Raw genomic sequence first — 22,161 nt, forward strand, 5'->3', positions numbered from 1 at the left:
AATATTATTTCCCCCTAAAATATTCTTTGAAGTAGTATATTATATAATAGGAATTGAATTAATTAATTACAGAATAAGATAGTTAATTTAAAAATCCAGGGTAGCATCTATTCCATAATAAATGGTTGCCACGCAAGACCACAACATGCATATATATCAAGCATGGATTCAAAAAGTTTATTGAATCATGATTTGATGCAAAAACCATATTCCCTTGACAAAATCTCAAAGATTCCCACTTGAGATTTAAATTACCTTAGTATCAACTTCTGTCACATCTCTTCACCCAACTTATTAATAATAATAATAATAATAATAATAATAATTTATTATTATTATGCTGGTAGAGATATAATTCAAGGTCACGCTTTGAATGTATGTATATAATTAATGTGCTAGTCTCGCATGTAATTAGGACTGCATATATTAACCAAACATAGATATGTAAGTATGAGAGAGGGGGGGGGGATAATTAAAGAGTATAGAACAATTTTTTTCTTTCTTTTTATTTGACTATTCGAACCTGACTTCACCAAACTAGGAGTGTGTTTAGGTCGGGTCGGTTTATGTTTTTTTTGTTTGAATCTGACCCGCCAACTCAATATATTCCATATAACAACCCGACCTTAACCGTGAAAACACAAATAAAATCTATTTTTGTAATTTTATTTTGAATCTAAAATGTGCTCTATAACTAAAATTGAAAGAAAAGCATCCCATAATTAAATACTTTATATTTCAAAACTAAGAGGATGAAAATAGAGAAGGATGGAAAGATCAGAAATTAAATCATAATAAAAAAAACATGAGATTTGTGTGTGTGTGTGATGACACTTGGCCACTTGGTATTATGTAAAATAAATCTTTTTTTTTCAGAATTAATTAATTATACATGACATCTCATGTTAAGTTATTCAATTAATTTGTTTGAAAGGTTGCCTCTTAGATTCTATAGACATATTGATCTAAATATGTGTGCCTTTAAATTTTACAGACACATTAGTCTGAAAAGATATTATTTTTCTTATAAATATTAGTTTAATATTGGCATAAATTAATTAGAAAACAATCTCTTTCTCTTTCTAGTCTTTCTTTACAAACTCTATATTAACATTTATTATAAATTCTTAAGAAACTTATAGAGTTATTGTCTATAAGTTTCAAGAACTTGTTGTATCTTGAAGGTACATTATTTTAACTATAAAACAAATATAGTAGAGACAATTAATACCTTAAAGATAGATCTTCACGTCTCAAAACTATTTTTTATACACATTGACTTAACAAGTTTAAGGTATTAATTTGTAATGAAGTCCAAGACCCAAGTTGTGTACTGGTTTGTGGGGAAAAAACTTTACTCACTGATTGTTATATACATAATAGAATTTCTTTCAGAAAATTAAAATTTTCTCCATACAAATTATGAAAGAAAAGAAAACCAAACTTAAATTATCTTAAAGTTTTGGATTGTCTTGCCTTTTATACAGTTCCAAATGCTAAAAGGATAAAATTAGAACTTAAAGCTTTAAAGGATAATTTTGTTGGCTATGCTGAAAATTCAAAAGTATATAAAATATTGGATTCGAGTTCTAATACAATTGTGGATCTAGAGATGTTGAGTTTATTAAAAATAAATTTCAAATTTATTCCAATTCAATTAGTGAATGAATCAATGATTCTAAAATTAAAATAAAGTTAACAAATAAAGTAGGTTTTGATCAAGTTTTAGAAATAAAAGATTTCAAGTGGATCATCTTGTTGAAATTAGAAGAATCTAGTGTGATAGAAAAGAAAAGAATTTACGTTCAGATTATATATCTTCACAATCTATTGTTTTCTTAGTTGAAGTCAATAGAACTAATGTGCGTAATAAGATACAAATCTTATTAATAGTAGAAAATGATCCTAAAATATACAAAGAGACAATGATGTTTTAAGATGTTGCTTTTTAAAAAGAGATAGTTAATGATGAAATGAATTCATTATTGTATAACAATACTTGGACTATTGATTTGCCTCCAGGCTTCAAGGTAATTGGATGCAAATGGGTTTTTAAAAGAAAATATAATAATGATGGATCAATTTAAATTTTTAAAGTAAGGTTAGTAGCCAAGGGCATTAGACAAAATGAAAGAATAGATTATTTTGATACATATATGGTGACTCGTATAACATCTATAATAATATTTTTAATTTTATGATCAATCTATAATTTATATGTAAATTAAATGGATGTTAAGGTAGTTTTTCTCAATGGTGAATTGGATGATGAGGTCTATATGGAATAACTATAAGGTTTTTTTTCTACCAGAAAATGAGCATAAAGCCTACAAAATAATTAAATGTTTATATGAATTGAAACAAGTACATAAACAATGGCATGAGAATTTAATTCTGAAATTTTAGAATATAGCTTTGAACATAATAGTGTTGATAAATATATTTATTCTAAATTTACAAATGATTTTTGGTGTGATAATATATTTTTATGTGATGATATGATCATTATTATGACTAACATGAATGGTGTCAATGATACAAAGAAATATCAAAATTAATTAAGTTAAAGAAAGAAAATTTTTGATACTGATAAAATTAATGAGGTATATATTTTACCTTGTTCTTTCCTAAACAAGATATGAAAGGTTTGGTATGACAATTGAGGAATCAAAATAAAGAATCAAATTGTTCTTTTAAATTTAATATTTTGTTTAGAATGATTAATTGCGATGGTTTGTATAATGAAAATGATGATAATAATGTAATAACAATAATAATTTAAAAAATAATAATCTCATCACCAATAACCAATGACATTAAGGATAGTTAATAGCATTGTATTGTTGGGAGAGAAAAAATTGACACCAACTACCATCAATAGTATGTATGTAATTATAAATAAAAATAATATATAATTCTTAAAAAATAATCTCATTTCCTTTCCCTTTTTTTTACACCACCTATATATAGTAAAGAAGCTATGTCAAACTTTTCTTTTACTTTTTCACTCTTCGTTTTCTTTTCATCTTCATTTTTTTTAACATCAATTTTTATTTTTATTACATCATCTCTAGTTATCAAAAATTAAAAAAGTCACAAAAATACCAATAAAAATAGTAAGATTTGCCAATGGATTGATGTATTGGTAGACGAGATGTTATATAAAAATCATTATTTAGATTAATTATCTAATTAAGTACGAAAAATCAAAGCAATCATATTAAAAACGCATACGATAACAACTAAGGTTTCATTTGGTTTGATTTTTATAGATTGATGCAAGTTGTTTTTTAATTTTTAATTCATAAAAAAGTTATAGATATGTTTAGTTTAAAAAAAATACTTTAAAAAAATTATTACAAAATTGAGTTCAAAAGGTTAAATTTTTCACTTTTAGCTTATAAATTCTAACTTATACCATGGTTTCATTTGGCATGAATTTTGTAAATTATTATTTTTTTAAAATTTTAACTCATAAAAAAATAAAGAAATATGTTTAGCTAAAAATAACTTTTAATTTAAATAAAAAGTTTGTGTTACAATATGGAGTGAAGATTTTGATTTAACCAAGAGTTAATAATTTGAACTCTTGATTTATAGATCCTAACTTATACTAAATATATTTTTCATAAAAATTGTTTGGAGAAGTTTTTACTAAATATCATTTAAATTTATTTTTGTCATAAGTTATTTATGAAAAACAACTTTCAATGAAACTATGATTCCAAGTCAATAATCACTTTTTATAAGTCATGTTAAACGAACTCTGCATCTATTATTAAAAAAATTTTGTTTTGATTTGTTTTTAGTAAATATATTTTCAATTTATTTTTTTAAAAAAAAAATTAATTATGATTCAAAGTAAAAAATCACTTTTCGTAATTTATTTTTATTCTAATTAAATTGAATCAAAATACCAACTGATTATGGAACGTCTAAATTTCTACTTATTGTTTACTCACATTCTAAGTAATCCGTTCCTCCGAGCTAATTTGCTAATATAATTGGTCTAAATTATTGAATCATCACGTTGACGAGAGGCCCTTGCAAAGCCACAAAGACTTTAATGGGCGGGTCATACTTTGTGGAGACCTGGCTGAGATCCGGTTGCTGAACACTGGCGTGCATGATTTTGTCCTCTAGTTAAGTGTAACTATTCCTCCTCGGCAGTTCTGCATGTCAATATCTCTAGAAAACACATGATTCACCGATTGAACCACCATGGTCCGTGTAAAACCCTCCAGTCGGAGGGTTGCAATCTTGCAGAGCATCCAGGAAAAAAAAAAAAGCCTTTTTTATCAAGAACCTAGCTTGTACAGATTCATGGTCTTACGTTATCAAAGCATCGCGTGTAATTTTTGGGTCAACATTCGTGAATATATGGACCGTAAAAGTGTACTTAAAAAGTTAAATATTGATACTAAAGAAGAAAACAAAGGGGAGGTAAGCTTGCGCTATATAATTATATACGAAACCAGGCACCTAATCTAGGGGGTCCATGGAGCATATGATACCACGAGATACGTCAAAACATGCGTGTAAACCCAACAAGTATCTTCATTGAGGACCGAGGTTCTCTGCCCCCCGCTGTCCTCCTGGTAGTTTTTATTTTATTTTATTTTATTTTATTTTTTCATATTTTTTAACTACAACTTTACACAAAACACATGACACAGGGGGAGAGACAAGGGTGTTTTTTATGTGTGTTTTCAAATAACCCCGATAAAGCCAAGATTATTGAAAACTCTTGTATCTTCCTATCTGGTCCTTCTTGGCATGCAGAATTAAGGGCACAATGCGCGCGGCGAGGTAGCTACAATGGTCCCCGGAGGCCCGGCCTTATAGTATTGTAATATGACCGTAAAGGGTCAGATAGAATTAGATAACTCCATAACACAGTCGAGCTGCAAGATGGAAATGGTATCTTGTCATTGCAGCGCGCTGATACACGGTGAAGCTGGCTGCACTCTGATTGGCCGTCCAAAATAAATTGCGTTATCTCATTCTCGATCGCAAAAAACAAAATTGAAGATATGAAGGAGAAAAAATGGTATGCTAGGAGACGAAATGGAACGACTGATGATCTTTTCCAATTAAATCTCATTTTCCTTGCTTAATTTTTAGTCTCTAGATCCGCACAGCATGGCATCATTCTCTCTCCAACAAGAACAGTTGCGGAAGTGGAAAATGGCTACATGATTACACGTACCTGGTTGCAGCAAGTCAAAAACACAGGCCGTAATCTATCCATATGGCTCCACCTCTATTCGGAACATACTTAGGATGTGTGATTGTCCCTTCCGAGGAGATTGCTCTAGTTAACTACACGCCCACTCCCGCTTCTCTAATTCGTCATATTGAAGGAAGGAAAACCACGCACGAGTAGGTTTTGCTGTGATCATAAAATTGAGCGTTTTTTTATTTGACATGTGAAAAGCCTCCCCTCTCCTCGCGGCGTAACCACTAGCCAGGAGCCGCTTCCAACAACATGAGCTGCGGATTGGAAATTATTCGGGTGGACGTAAAAAACAACATTGCAGGGTGAAAAAGAACCAAGGATTCCTTGTATTAAATTACCTTCCATGGTGTTTTACTAAACACAATCCAAGGGTAGAACATTCTTCAGCCCTCACATTCATTAAGGAGAGTTCATCAAACACAACCTGACTACCCTGTTCACAACGGAGCCCCAGCTCAGGCTCCCAACTCACTCTGCTCAGTTGACTGCATAATGCTTCAAGATACAAAGACTTTCAGCATAAGTTCGAAATGTGCGAAGATGCAGAAATAGAATATTTCGAGAAGCCCGCCGACTAACCATAGAAAGTCCAGCAACCTTCTAGCAACTCGGAAGTCGGAACAACTGAAGTTATCCTTCCAAAAATTGACAAAATCAAAACCATGATTATAGCATGTTCCTCTTCCAAAGAAGTTAAACCAGGTTTGCAATCCTTTTTCCTTTTTTGAGAATGTCAATTTATTTAATGTCTGCTTGCACTGAAAAATAAATCAAAGCCTAAACATCTCAACTAGACACAGAACTACCTCGAAAATTTACAGATCTTCCATCAGATTAAAAGAAAAAGAAAAGGATATCAAGTGCCCAACTTGCACCTATCTCCTTAACATTACTCATGAAGAAAGTTGAACGCGCTGCTAATTCTAGTTCTCCAACTACAATGATGGTACATAACTCTAGAAAAAGCCCAAAGATTTGATCCCAGAACCGATAAAGTTTAAAACATGATAACACCACATCCCAGGGCTAGAAAAAACCCAAAGATATGATCTAGAACCGATAAATATTAAATATATTAACACAACATCCTAGGGCTACAAAAATTTGGGTTGGGAATACAAATCATTACCCAAAGATTAATCTAATACCGTTCCTTCAACTAGTGAATGCTTGTGCGTGCAAGCAACAGTTCGTAAATATCTGAAGCTGTGGGACGGTCAGCTGGATTTTCCTTGGTGCATCGACAGAATAAATCAACAAGGAATCTCAATGTTTCTGATTGAGCCTCGGGTCCCTCCGGATTTGAGCCAGAATGAGTAACCAAATGCTCGTCCATGGACCCCAAAGCCTCCAGCTCATCAGTTAGTGGTGGTCGTTTACCTGACTGCTTATGTCAAGACCAAACAATAAAAGAAAATGGAACAGATCAAGACCAGAGGTGGCAAAATCAAGCAGATTAAAACACTAATAGCACCAGCACCATGGGAAAATAAAGATTTAGTGATTCACCACGCAACAGTGAAATGGTAACACTAGAAACTTTTGCATCTAACTGTTATTTACCCTCTATTATGCATTGGAAAGTTTCAGTGTATAGAGTGATGTACCTGTAGAAGCTCATGTATGCGCGATTCAGGTAAGCCAGCATACGGGACCTGTAAAGTCAACAATTCCAGAAGTAGGCATCCATATGACCAAATGTCCACTTCCTACAACAAAAAGAGAAATCCCATCACAATTCATACTATTAACTTGCACAAACTAAAGCACATGCAACGCAGTATGGGGCCATAGCCCAACACAAATTCATTGAAAAGATTGTACATAATTGACAAAGTCCATCTTGTAAGTTCTAGCCAATGCTGATACATTTGTTATATTGATATCAACATTTGAATCAGAGATTGCAATTATAGAACTCAGTGGCATTTTGGGAAATCAGAAATTTGAATCCTGCATCAGATGTTATGCAACAACCAGTTCCTCAAAAGCTGGTATTTGCTGATGATAAGTCTGTTAGAATGTATAGCCAGTCCAAACTCAGATAAACCCTCAATTTCTTGAATCCAGCACATTCTACATATTATGTCGACAAGTATAGAACAGCATAAGTAATGACTAACTTCATGCTTCATTGCAGTTGATAAACAACATTTGAAAGGCTATGCTGGTGTTAATATACAGCTGTTGCATCCCTTCAGCCTTTAAAGGCACTTTCTCATATCCATCCACCAGGTTGCTAACAATCCCCAAAAGATCCTCTCCATTCTCAATTCAAGGTAACGAAAGCTAGATATGCATGGCTTTTTACAGGCATGTGTTTTTAATTTTATTTTTACATCATGACTGATAAAAATTGCTCTCATTCCAAACATAGAACTTTTACAGAACCCACACAACCGTTACAAAATTATACTCAAATGTTTATGATTACATGAGAAGAAAATATGAAGTCAAGCACTATGAATTATTGATGTTAGAAATCCTTTTCAAACTGACAGGAGAAGCACCATACCAGACCATAAGTGTTGCGTTTATCCATTGTACGCAAAACCTCAGGTGCCATCCAGCGTGGCGTTCCTACACAAACATCAGGAGGTGCAATCCCTCTATGAGCAATACAACATGTATGCAAGCAAGACTTAAGTGGCACGGCTCTGTCAAAATCACAGAGCTTCACTACAGGCATGCCATCAGCTCTCGTATCATCTAAATCAATCAAAATGTTTTCACTTTTGATGTCACGATGAATTATGTCTTTGGAGTGAATCTCTGCCAATGCACATGCAACATCTCGTGCTATACACAATGCCATTTCCACCGGTACATGCTTCTCGCCAGTTTTAGATACCTCTTCTAAATAATTCTGTTGCATCAAGAGAACAATAATCAGCAAGAAATATGCGGAAAGTCATCAAATAACTACATAAGAAATACAATTAAGCTCAACCATGTCTCGGTCATAAACTAGTTAGCAAGCTATGTGGATCCTATTTCTCATTGGCATACTAACAAGGCCAAACCTTTCTGTGATGTTATTATACTATTATATGAATTTTTGAGTGTTGAGGAATGAATGACATGCGGCTTCTTAATGCTTAGGTGCTAGATGAAGCTTTGAATGGCATATGGCACAAAGTTCAGGAATATGAGGGTTTAAATGTGTCGGTAAACAGTTGGTTTTTAAGAGCAATCTTGTGAAATGGCATTAGTGTTTTTTTTTTCAGATTAGGCACGTCTATAATATAGTTCACGTAGTCTTTTAAAAACTAATCCCACTTCCCATACCATTTAAACATTTTATTTCAGTCCCTATATTTAAAATTTTACTTAATTACTTGCATATTTCTGAAATATAGATGATGAATGATCATAAGATCATAATTTAGTTGTGGCTAATTTTCAAAGCCAAGCATGAATATTATAAGTTGATTTTACTACATGACATGTTTGATTATGCCTGTTTTATATTATACTATTAAGGTTATTGATTGGATAATGAAAAACATCTAAACCGGGTTTGCAAGTTGAGAAAATTGAAAAGCATAAGAGGCAGGAAAACAAAATAGATTGGATTGGATAAGGAAAAAATAAGTCTAACATGCAAAGAAAAATAAATAAAGAAAAAAGATCAGACATATTTTGTCGAAGATGGCATGAGACTATATAGTTTTTACAGAATTATTTAGTTGCTTCATAAAAAAAAATTGTAATGACTAGAAGTAATGAATGATTCATAACTATGGTTTGATTCTTCGTGGCAGCCCTGGGCAAAACTAGGGCATGTAACTAGTTCTGATAATATCATGTTTTCACCTGCTAACTAAAAATAATAGAATAAAATTACCTTTAAAGATCCCCCATCAACATACTCCATAAGAATTACAGACTGTAATATGCGGCGTTCTGGATTTCCATCTTCTGATGGAACCCACTTTGAAGATAGCTGGTGTCCATACATTTCAACTATACAAGAGTGTTGCAGAGCACCTAAAATTCTTACTTCTCCAAGACAAATATACTCAAAATTCCTAATTTCATCTGCTGACGCCTCACATACCTCTAAAGTACGCACCTGCAACATCAGAAAAGTTTGTTAATTAGTGCCCGCAATCACTGGATGTTGTTAACGGGAATCTTTCTGCTTAAGGCAATACAAGCCACAAAAGGCTGCGCGTACCTTTGCTGCAGCTTCAACCGATCCAAATTTGCACCGAATAAGAGTACTGGAACCCACCTTTTCTATCTTGTCAGAAGTTGACATGGTAGGAAATGAACAACCAGGACCAGGAACGCTCTCAGTTGAAAGGGGAACTTTAGTCCGACTAAGAGGAATGTACCTGTAGGACGGCAAAATTCATGAGAATATAAAATAAAATGCACAAGTAGACAAGGAGTAGACATGGACCAAGAAGATAATCTTATTCTTGGAGGTTGTTCGGAGAATAATTACTTAGTTTGTTCCAGTAATTGAATACGCATTGAACACTAAACTTTCATAGTGTATGCTTTACTCTTTCATTTCTTTCAGAATCCCTTGAAATCTCTGTTTATTTTATTAGATGAAAAAAAAGAAGATACCATTATGAAGTGGTTGATCAAAAGATAACTTGAAAATAGTCATACTCCAAAACAGAAAAATAAGACAAAACACAAATCAAAATAAAGGGCGTTCCAATCTTTTAACAATGATATTTCAGCTGGAGTGCCCTTAAAAGCACCTGCCGCATGATAGATAAGACACAGCAACACTAGATCAAAATATAACAAATCTTTAAATAGCACTAGAACAAAGCTAATAATTAATTATGCAAAAGGTTTCTGCTCACACTCCATAAATTCTTAATTGTTTAGTTTGTGTTGGGAATGGAGTGAAAACGGTGGTGGTGAATTATAAGGAGAGTTAGTTTCGGGGTGTAAATTTTAAGGGGGAGAATTTTTGAGGGTGTAAAAATTTATTTTGTTTGGTAACTTTCTCAAATCACTTGCATATATTAATAACACCCATTCTGTCTCTTCCAATTTCGTTTGTGCTCTTCAAAACACTTGTCTTTTTCTTGTGTGAGTGGCAGATTTTTCATATAGGAAGCTGGAGACAGGTTGGATGAGATTACAACATACCAGGTGAAGATGACAGTTTATAGATGGAGGAGATTGGGCTAGGATAAGGCATTAAGCAATAGGGAAGTTGTGTCAAACAAATCCAAGAATTATGTGCTGGATCTCTGTTTGAGAGATCATAAAATATCGCTAGGGCTGGATGTAGGGCTGGATGGGAGACAGAGGAGAGAGAATGCAGAGAGAGAAAGGAGCATCAAGTTAGAGGAAAGAGAGTCCAGTGAGAGACAAGAGGGTCAATTTAAAAAAAAAAAAGCAAGAGTAAATCTTATAGCTGATGGCTAGGGAGTAATGTTTCACCCCATTTTTGGAGGTAAAAGTTTAACCCGCAACAGTTTGTTTTACCAAACAACGCTAAAGGAGGTGAAAGTTTATAGGGATAGGTTTTCACCTCCTACCAAACATAACTTTACATAAAAGAATTCATGCCAGGGGCAAAATCAATGTTGTGTGATATTATAGACTTGAGCATATGAATTAAACTATGGCATCCACATGCACAGCATATTGGATGAAACAACATTACCATAACCACTTTGAATAGCAGGACTAACCTGCAAAAATATTCTGGATCTGTCTCTTCTCTGATATCATGTGGATGGCATGCATCCACCACCATCCGGACCAATGAATCACCCCTCCTTCTGAGAATGACATTCCAGGCATGCGGCATGAAGTCCAAGTAACCCCTGACAAGTTCACAAGGTACTGGAGGATCCATTCGGTCACATAGATACTGGAGTAATATCAGTTTTATTAGATCAAAATAACCAAAAATGTAGCACAAGGAACATAAACATTCAATAGGTACTATAGAAAAGAGATGCATGACAAGAAATACCTTCATTAGCAAGGCTCTGTGTCTGCAAACACCAAACTGCAAGCTCCCTAAAGGAATCACAATGGAGCCTCGTCTTGCTTTGATAGATCGCAAAGATCTCTCACAGAGATCAGAGAAAATAATATCTTCTACAGTTTCCAAAGCTTGTTTACCAGCTAAACTAATACTGTCATTGTTTCCAGTTGGGCATGTGCAAACAAAAGGCTTCCTGTAGTTTGAACCAGACACTGCTTTTCGAGTCCTTTCAACAGCACCACTTCTATCACTGCCCCCAAAATGATCAGAAACAAAAAGTGCAAGCAACGAAGCAATCTGCAAGTTATCAACAGCAACCTTATTTCTCTCCTTGGTAGAACCATTTAATCTCTTAAAACGAAACACCAATGCTTGAGCAGAGAGAGCTACTGCATCCAACTGTTCATCCTTCTCCCTAAAAGAAACAATAAGTAATTAAGGTCATTCACACTAAATAAACATTATCCAACCAAAAAATAATAGAACACTTGTGATTCATATGAAAATGAGGTCATGAATAAGAGTTGACCTGTCCAAAAGAATGACCTCACGTGAGTCAAGAGGCAAAATTTGCTCAAATCTCCTCAGTGGCATGAAAGGTCGGTCACGTCCTGCATCATAAAAGCCATCTGGTAGTCGGTCCTCAATGCTGCAAAATGAAAGTTCACTATATTTACGGGACAAATTTGAGCTATCTTCTGTTGGTCTCCGACATTTGCATGGCTTTGGATTATCAATATCCCTATCATGATGCCTTTTTGACTTGTAAGTGATTTTGGATTTTTCTGAAGATGAACTTTCATCCTGACTAGCAGCTTCATCCCGTGTAGAGGCTAAAGGTTCATCTTGCACGCAACATACTTCTTCCTCACTTTTATTTATAGACCCAAGATCGCATGAGCAGCTTTCCACAGAAAAAACTTTTTTTGAGCTGATTTTATCATCTTCAACACTGGTATGCAGATTTTCTCCTTCAGCTTCAACAGAAAGTTCAACTTTTTCATTGTCATCATCCACACCTACAACATCTGATGTGCCCCCTTCATGCACCTCGGGGGTAAGGACATCTAGATTGTTCGATTTGAAACTTTCACTTTCCTTTAGAGCCAAAGCTTCAGCACACCCCTCACCTTTCCACTTCCTACTATTGTTTAATCGTTCTTGACGAGCTTTTTGCTGCAAATAATGGCGTCTTTTCCAACGCTTACTAGACCTCCGAGATGCAAATGACCTGTTTGATGAAGGCCCAGTCACTATGCTTGACATAGAATGATTGGAACCTGCATCGCATTCTTGATCATCAAAAAGTTCATTTGAGACTAAAGTAGAGACAAAGCATAAAAAACCCTAGATATCTATAACAAAAAAACTTTTGAATTGCATAAAGAGAGAATAACTCATAAGTCCTCACCATTACAAGAAAACTTTCTGTCATCCTCCTGAAAGGAGGTTTCGTATACATCCATTTCGATTGATGAGCTAATGAACTCATCATTTGACAAGTCCTTGCCATTTCCTTCCAAATTGCAGCATATCCATGAAGGTATTTGACAACAACTAAGAAGCTTATTGTACTAGAAAATAATAAGCAGTAAGAAGATCAAAAAACATGTTAGGTTTTGGACATGCAATCTTTGCACCCATGAAAGCATAAAAATTTAAAGAGCTTAAATAATTGATTATCCTTCCATTACAAAGTTTGCTGACATATCAAAATGATTATAAAAAGAAATTAATGCATGGACATCATGTTCTTGATATCAAGAATGAACTATTGCGGCCACCATTTGGCATGGCTATGAGTACAACAGCCTAAGAGACGTGATGGATAAAAGATCTAATCACACCAAAAAGCCAAAGCCATTGAATGCTTTAAGGGTATTATAACTTTATTGAAGAGCACTAAACTAAAAACAACAGAAAAGGAACGGGGAAAAAAGAAGCAGAAGTTAGCATCACAAAAGAAAGAAAGATAAACCAACATAAACCTGATTAAAAAAAATTGAAGTGTGTGAATTATAGATGTTCTGATGGAGAAACAGAATAAACATGAATGAGAGGTAATGTGATAGGAAAGTGGATATTTAACATTTTGACAAGAGATATGACCGCTAAACAAAGAACAGCCCTTTACCAATAGCCGACCAGAGGTCTAGGGGTTAAGGTTAGTTATGAAATGGTTAAGGTTGCTTGATGCAAAAGGTTTGTATAACATTTTCAGTAAAGTAGCAATAGCATTTGTTTTGAGCCATATTAAGTAATATTCTGGAGAGCAAATTACTACATCTCAGAGCAATCAATGAACTGAATGTTGGGAACCATTAAATGCTTGGAAACTGAAAGTAAATCACAACCCACCCTAAAAGTTTTGTGAAAGAAATGGATCTTTGTTTGCTCATAGAAAAATACCTGAAGATTTAGATGCTGGAGGTTATGCATTGAAGTAAGTTCAAGAGATCCCAATGATGTCAGCCTGTTATTTGAGAGGTCCAAGCTCTCCAGTAATTGCAACGAGGACAAACTTGAGGGTAGTTCGACTAACTTATTATTAGATACTTTTAATGATATCAAGGCATTTAAATAGGTTATTTCATTTGGCAGACTCTTAATCTTGTTGAATGAAAGATCCAAGAACTCCAAATTACTTAAGCAGCCGATTTCAGGAGGAAGATATCTGCATGAAAAAGTACATAATCAAATCTCTCTTTCCATATTTCAACAATCTGATAAACAATAAGTAGCTAACTAAAGTTGTGAATTTATTTTGAAGAACTTCGTCTTTACAGTTTGGTACTAACATACAACATCTCAGAAATGCTGAAGACCAAAACTGGATTTCATTTTTTATTTACTTGGAGGTGTTACACACATAACTACAAAATTATCAAGGCCAACAGTTTAGATAGGTTCCAAAATTTGAGTAAGGGTAACACTAAAGATTATGGGCTGTATACCTTTCCAAATAACATAATCCATACCAATTGTGTTGTTTCATCTATCACTTTAATGCAATTCTGCTCCCAATTTTTTTTGCTCTCACTCCTACCTTGATACCCTCTACCCGTTAACCTTCGACTATTTCTTCAACACTTCAAGCATTAGCTACTCTATCTTGTTTCATTGGATTTGGCAAAGCCCTTTTAACATGTCTCAAAATGTCCAGCCATTGTTTTGAACATGATAATTCTATAACTTAATATATAGAAACAGAAGCAGCTGGACACAGATAAAAAATTCTTGGGGTATTGAAAAGGAAAAGGAAGGAGGAGTGAGGCACCTAGCAAGCTACTTTGACTGACTTAACGAGTTCCTCGTTTTTCATTTGAGCTAAACTACTAAGGTTTGGATGAAAAGGAACTTTGTAAGCTTATTGAATGCATATCAAGCAGACAATTTCCACGCTTCATTCTTGCATTTTCATATTTGAGACCATACAGTAGCCTAGAACATTTAGCTATTAAACCTATCCTTGATTGTAAAGCTGTACCATAAAAGAAGTGATCATTCAACTACACATTGAGTTTCTTACAGCCAATATCTTTATTGTCTAAATTTTAGTGTGAAAAAATCTACATCATATAATTTGAAAAAAAAATTGTTCAATTACTCAAGCTGACAATACCAATGAGCAAATAAAAGAATCACATTGTTAGATACAAACACAATCTCTCTTTGGCCAACAACCCCCCCTTACTGCCACTCTTACAAGAACTCAATAATCATCGTCATTTAAAATCAACATCTCCAGCATAAATGATAACTTCCACTCAAAATGAAGATAGTATTTTCTTTTTTACTATGCCAGCCAAACAATAGACAAACACATAAAATTTCATATTTTATCTAAAATTCATAACTTCATACAATTCAAGTTTTCTTCTTCTTTTTTTTTTTTTGGCTAACCTGCCAATAACCTTTTACCAGATCAAAAGCAAGCAAAATCAAATAAAAACTGTTAATTTAACTCGAATCCGTAACAGCATAGTTACACAATTTAGTGTCCTTTTCTTTTTCTTGATAGAACAAGATTCAGTTTCTTTCACTGAAGTGTTCACATCCCTCCATTACTGAATCCTCTGAACATAGAAAAACATTACATAATTCAAAACCCACATGCACAACACTTACCTTACAGAGAAGTGACAAACAGAGAGCTTTGTCAAGCACTTAATCCCAGAAATCTCACTCAAAATCGTCAAAACCGAAGGTCTTGGAGGCACTCTCGAAAGCTCAAGCTCTTTCAAACCTTTCAATTTATTAAAACTCAGCCCATTCAAACCCGGCGACGATACTTTGACTTGCAGGCACTCCAATCCCACCAAGTTCCCAAACTCCGCTGGAAACAAATTCACTTCATTCCCGAAAAACTTGAGCGTCCTCAGTTTCTTTAAACCCCCCACGGACTTGGGCACCAAACTAAACGCATTTTTATACAAATACAAACCCTCCACTGAATCGTCAGCTTTTTCTAATAAATCAAATTCCAGGCTTTTTCCTATAACATCAAGAACTACTTCATCATCCACATTTTCACTGTTTTTTTCAAAACTGCTGTCACTGGTGGCGGTAATGGTCGTGGCGGTAGCACTGAATTCGGTGGAGGGGGATTTTGGGGGTTTAGGGTTTTCGGGGTTATCGGTGGACTTAGAATTGGATTCGGTGGAATTGGAAGGCTGCATTGGATGGAATTGAGAGAAAATCAGAGGGGAATTGAATTCTTGGGGGATTATTTTTTGTTAGCAAAAGGGGGGTTTAGAGTAAGCTGTGATTGTGAAAATAAAGAGGAGATCTTTGGGGGATATTTGAGAGTGAGAGGGGGGGTTGGGGGAGAGAGAGTTAGAATAAAAAATCACGAAAAGAGAGTGGAACGTGAGAAATTAGAGGAGCGGGAGAGAGAGAGAGAGAGATGAGGACCGCTCCCCTTCGCTGTGTATTTTTGTTTGAGCAAGAAAAGAAACCCTAGAATCTAGAGGAAGGTACCGTGATTTAAACAAGTCACTATTTGACGAAAGAAGGGTCGGCAGGGGCTTTCATAAGGAAAAGGAAAAAGAAAAAGAAAAAACAAACAATCTGCCCAGTTTGTAATCAGAGTCTCTCTCTGTATTTACGCTGTGCCAAACCGAAGGTTGCCCTCTCGCATTGGGAAAAAGTCGACAGGTGATGAACATTATTTTGTTTTTTTCCATAATTTTCTCACATAACAATAATTTTCTATTAATAAAAAGTTATCAAAATAATATTGAACCATAAATCATAATTAAAAAAGTCATTAAGGTCGAGGGCTGGAGGAGTAACTCCACAAGAGAGTCAGCATTTATAAGGCACATGCTGGGTGCATGTCTACGAAGAAGAATTGCCATCGTGAATGATTTTTAAAATATATTAGAATAATATTTTTTATTTATTTTTAAAATCTTATTTTTAACATACTGTATTGATATAAAATTAAAAATAATAATTTAAAGTAAAATAAATTAAAAATATTAAAAAAAAACAAAAGCAAAAACAAAAACTCAATCTTCCTCTACTGAAACTTATGATGGTCTATCTGATTCCGTCATCACTGCATGACTAGCAGGCTTCACAGGCTATTATTGTAAAATTCACACGTAACAAGACAGCTCTTGTTATCCACGACAACCTTAACCTTTTTTTATATATTTGAATCTTAAATCCAGTATTTAAAATCATACGAAAATGATAATGTTGGTTAAAGCACAGGCTGTTTTAAAGATACTTTCTACTGTGTAATTAAAAAAGGTGATTTAGATTTGTAATGGTAGGACTGTTTGTTTTTATATTTTAAAATATATTTTTGAAAAAATTTATTATTTTTTTATTTTTTTATTTGCTTTAAATAAGTATTTTTTTTATTATTTTTAGATTATTTTAATGTGTTGATATTAAAAATAATTTTTAAAAAATATAAAATAATATTTTAATATATTTTTAAATATAAAAATATTTTAAAAAATAATTACGAGTATACTTTCAAATATTCTGAAAAGACTCTTGTCAACTGTAACATCGCTGGCTTGAAAAGGGATGACATGACATGAAATTCGGATGAATTCTTGCTGACACTTGGATTTATTTAGAGTATGTCATGGCAAATGCTCCTAAAAGTGATGGCAGAGGGATTACACTAATGCAGAGATGGTATCTCATGACTAAGATTTTACGGGAATATCTTTATATAAAAACACTGGATTAAAAAAAATTACAAGTATATTTTTTTAATACAAATATGTCATCATAGAGGCATGTGAGGTAGAGTGCTAGCCCGATTTAATTATAGCTGGGCTTGATAATATATCTAGCTTTAGGCATGTTGAATCTAACACTAACCTAATTTAGTCATAGTTGGGCTTGGTAGTGTGTCAAATCCTAAATATACTGGATTTAGAGCTAGCCAGAGTCATCCATAATTGGGCTTGGCCGTATGTCAAGCCCAAGCATATTAGGTCTAACGCTGGCTAAACTCAATAGATGATTAGATCTAATACCATCAATTCTATAAAATTTTATATAAAATTGTATATAAATTATTTTTTAACAAATAGACTTAATTAAACAAATGTATTATCCATCAAGATCATTAGGTGAATTAAAGTATTTCATGGCTAGCCATGTCACTATCTTTTAGCTAGATAAAATGAGTGAAATACAACTCATAATGTAACTCAAAATATTACAGAGTTAAAATTATATTTCAGTCCATTTTTTCATAAAATGACAAGATTTTTAAGCTATAAATACATCATTGGACATTTAGAACAGAGGTTCATAATCTTTATTTTCCACTACATATATATTTTGAGATCATCTCTTTAAAATATTATTATATTTTTTTCTCTCTAGATATGTATTTATTTAAGCGTTATAAAGTTTTAACTTTCATTAAAAATGATCTTGTGCTAGCCACAAATTACATTGGCCTATCAAGCATCAAGTATAAATTATCATCCATTTTGGTTAGGAAAAATGGATGAAACTGCTATGATCAATTAATTAAATGATTATTCAACCCGGGAGCCCTATTCTTATACTGCTTGGATTTTTTGAACTTCATCAGTGTCCCTCAACTACATAATGGATTACGATCAATATAGGATGTGGCTTGTTCTTAATAAAAAGGAAGGGTGTTGTAATGATGGCAGCATGTGAAAAAAGTCTCTCAACAGCTCGAAAATTGCAGTTAGAGAGTTATAGGTCGTTTGGAACTACGTTTCACTATATTTTTATTTTTTTTTGTTAAAATTAAAAAATATATATGTTTTTAAATCATTTTGGTATGCTAATGTCAAAAATAATTTTTTAAAAATAAAAAATATTATTTTGATGCATTTCCAAGCGAAAAACAATCATTACCACACTCTCAAACACTATCTTAGTAACAACCACTTATGGTTTGTCAATAGCCAAGCAAATAGGATCCGGGCTGATTATACTAAAGACAAACAACTTGATCGTAGTTAATGCTCCTAGCATGAATCATGCTCCGGACTCCCATCTCTACCTCATGGATGGTGATGTTTTTATTTAGTCAAGGACTTGAGTTTATGATTTTTCTTCTAGATATAGTCCTGGGAATTCTATTATTGTTGCTCATCTATTAGAAACCATGACTATGTTCATTCTAGCCTTGATTGTATGTACACAATCATATTTCTTATTGAAATTTAATTTGGGTTCTCAAAAAAAAAAAAAAGACAATTCACTTAAAATTTCTTGTTGGAACTCAAAGGCCTTAGTAGTCTTTTCACGAGGTTTGATAGGTATTTTTCAAAATAAATTAGGCAAATCGGTCTTTTTTTTTTGCATGATAAAATTACTAATTTACCCTTATAATGAAACAAAATTGTCGAGCTAACATGGATTTCATGGGTTTTTACCTGTCCCAAAACAATTAAAAGACTAAATTGCCCTTGAAAAAAAAACACTAAACATGTTATAAAGGCCTTTTTCTTCTTCTTTTGTATTGGTTTTTTTCCTTCATTATTCTCGGTTTACAAGAGGGGCAAATAAGTCTTTTAATACATGGTAAATATTATAAAAAAGAAAAAGTTGTTAGCGTATGCGTCGACATCTAATAATAAAAAAATGGCCAATTAGTGTCTCTTGAATTGTCATGTGACAGCGCAATGACAGAGTGTAGCGTGCAATTCAATCCACAACGATTCGACAACGACAAACTTCTTTTCTCCTCCCATCTCTTGTCTCTCTCTTGCCCCAGGGAGTCACATATGACCTTTCAAAATCCAGTTGCATCATTTAGTTTGTATTTATTTTAGTTTTTGCTCTCGTTCTCTTGTTTGCTACCCGTGTTGATTTTTATGCCTTTTAAGCTTTTTTGTTAATCTTGTTCCTCGTTATTTTATTTAATTTGAATTTTATATTAAATTTGGTTCTTATTATCTTGATTGTTGTTTTTTTAATCCTTTTATTGATTTTTTTTAAATTTTGTCTTTTAGCATTTTATTTCATTTAATTTTTGTATTTATTTTTGATATTTGTTCTTTTGATTGCTTTTTTTTTCTTAATCTTGTTTTTCATTTTAATCCCTAATTTTTTTCATTCATTTATTTTTTTTGCATTATATTTGATCTTTATTCTTTTGATTGCTACTTGTCTGGTTTTTTAATTTTCCATAATTTAGAATCCTGCTTTGTTATTTTTTCATGGTTATCTTCTACTAGTTAATCACGCTCTTATGATTTAGATCATTAGTTTTGAATATCAGTCCGATTTAAGTTTGATATTTTTAATGTATTTTTTTACAAATTAGATTTTTTTTCAATTTTATCATTCGATATTGAGCCTTTAGCTTAATGACTTGTTTCCTCTTTTTTTGCGGGGTTATCATAATCTTATATCCGAGTAGAAGCTAGTTGATTAACTTGTGTTGACTTGAATTTTTTTTTCTTGATATTTTTTTAAATTATTTTTTCTCACTTTCATTTTTTGCATTTAATTATTGACTCTTGAGCTTTGTGATCTTTCCACTTTTTTTTTATATTTGAGTTCGGGTTAGTCAAGTTAACATAAATAGAATCAAATTTTTTTCTTTTCAACATTTTTTTTATTGATTTAACTTTGTTTTTTTATGTTCTTTTTAAAAAATATTTATTTTGTTTCTTCTAGTCTCATTTTGCATGTAATTGGTTAGCCAAGTTAGTTTGAATTGACAACAATTTTTTTTATATTTTTTAATTTTAGGTTTCCATCCTCAAGTTTTATCATTTTTTCTGTTTTTCTTCATGTGAAGTTATCTGATCTCTTATCTCATATCTCACATGACATGTTAATCATTTTATTCTGGGACAATTCAGGTTATCATCACACGTGGACTTTTTTTTTTTTGATGTCGGGAAAAATCTAGTTGACTCATAAATATCATCATAGAATAAAAACTGTAGGTCTTTTCCTGTATATTTTATTTTATTTGACGATCTCATGATTGCACCAAATGAAACATATACTCTAACTCTATCCAGAGTACACGTATGCTGATGAAAGATGAAGACTGTCTTCCTATCATGGATACACATTGCCAACAAAATAAAATACAGCAACTAACTAGGATTAGCCAGCTTTTATGTTACTATTTATTTTTGTATTTTAAAAATATTTTTTAAAAATTAAAATTTTATTATTTTTTTCTTTACTTTAAATTTATATCTTTTTAGTATTTTCAGATTATTTTAATATATTGGTATCAAAAATAATTTTTTTAAAAATAAAAAATACATTTTAAAAAACAATGACAATCACACTTTTAAACACACTCACGTGGAGACAAAACAAACATAGTCGCTCTCATCATGGTAAATGATTATAATAACACTAACTCAACGAAGGATGATATACTCTTTGTTTTTATGTTTTAGAAGTATTTTTAAAAAAAATTAATTTTTTTTAGTTTTTTATTCATTTTAAATTAATTTTTTTGTATTTTAAGATTATTTTAATGTAATGATATAAAAAATAATTTTAAAAAATAAAAAATATTATTTTAATATATTTTTAAATAAAAAATATTTTTAAAAATAATCATAATTACAATAGAGGAGATATATGTTATCTTACGTGCATCGTGAGGTGGCTCTGAATCTTGATTCGAGTAATAGACAGACTTAAAGGTTATTGGCTAGGCCACTAAGGCTTCGATATTATAATATTTTGTGATATATAATTTGTAAATAGAAAATGATGAAGTGTCACACACAAATTTTCAAAACCTGGACTTACCAAGTTCAAATTTATTATTTATAATTTTCTAGAATCAATACTTACCAGGTGTAAAAAATAAAACTAAAAAATTAATTGAACTATAAAATTAAAAAAGAAAAAAAAGGAAAATTGAAAAAAAAAGGAAAGTAATTTTGGGAAAAAAAAAGAAAAAAAAGAGGAAAAGTTGGAAAAATATAAAAAATATATATAAAAAAAGAAAAAACAATATAGATTATTGTTGTAATTTAGGTGTGGGGACCGTTCAGATATTGTTAATAATAATAATCATCCTCCCTCCTGTATGATCGGCAACAACAACTCCCTTATTCTTGGGGACACAGCTTGGTTTAATGGTGTTTTGGGAAAAATAAAAATTAAAAGTTTGAGAATTAAATTTGATATAATCAGTAAATAATAATATTTTTAAAATTTTCATAACTTTCATAAAGTGTTTCCGTCTAAATTTTTCAGGAAAATACTTTCCTGAAAATCAAGTTAATTTTTTTTTAACTAGAAAGTATTTTCTGTTGACTGAAAAGTATTTATTATTAAATATTTTTTTTAATAATAAATAAATATAAAAAAATTTAAAAAATAATTTTTAAAAACTATTCTTCGATAAATAAACATGTAAGACAAACAGACGGCAACGGATTGAAATAATAACGGATATCAACCGTCAGTGTGAAATAAAAATTTAAAAAACCTCCCTGAA

At 32.2% G+C, this 22,161-nt stretch overlaps 1 protein-coding gene across 4 annotated transcripts; it reads right to left on the reverse strand.

The window, feature by feature from the left end:
- Positions 1-6,042: 6,042 nt before the first annotated feature.
- LOC133705438 (uncharacterized) lies at positions 6,043-16,350 on the reverse strand. Of its 4 annotated transcripts, none has more exons than XM_062130639.1 (11): positions 15,342-16,350; positions 13,623-13,887; positions 12,625-12,787; positions 11,743-12,493; positions 11,199-11,628; positions 10,912-11,093; positions 9,420-9,579; positions 9,087-9,314; positions 7,755-8,105; positions 6,847-6,948; positions 6,043-6,626 (listed from the first exon to the last, which is right to left on the reverse strand). In XM_062130639.1, the coding sequence occupies exons 1-11, from the start codon at positions 15,890-15,892 to the stop codon at positions 6,399-6,401; spliced, it is 3,411 nt and encodes a 1,136-aa protein (XP_061986623.1). In that variant the 5' UTR covers positions 15,893-16,350; the 3' UTR covers positions 6,043-6,398. The 4 variants fall into 4 exon arrangements, with proteins under 4 accessions (XP_061986623.1, XP_061986621.1, XP_061986622.1 ...); XM_062130637.1 differs by having other exon boundaries at positions 11,743-12,505; XM_062130638.1 differs by having other exon boundaries at positions 6,043-6,623; positions 11,743-12,505; positions 15,342-16,349.
- Between the last annotated feature and the right edge of the window lie 5,811 nt (positions 16,351-22,161).

The sequence above is a fragment of the Populus nigra genome, chromosome 10 (genome assembly GCF_951802175.1).
Source record: "Populus nigra chromosome 10, ddPopNigr1.1, whole genome shotgun sequence".
Classification (NCBI taxonomy): Eukaryota; Viridiplantae; Streptophyta; class Magnoliopsida; order Malpighiales; family Salicaceae; genus Populus; species Populus nigra.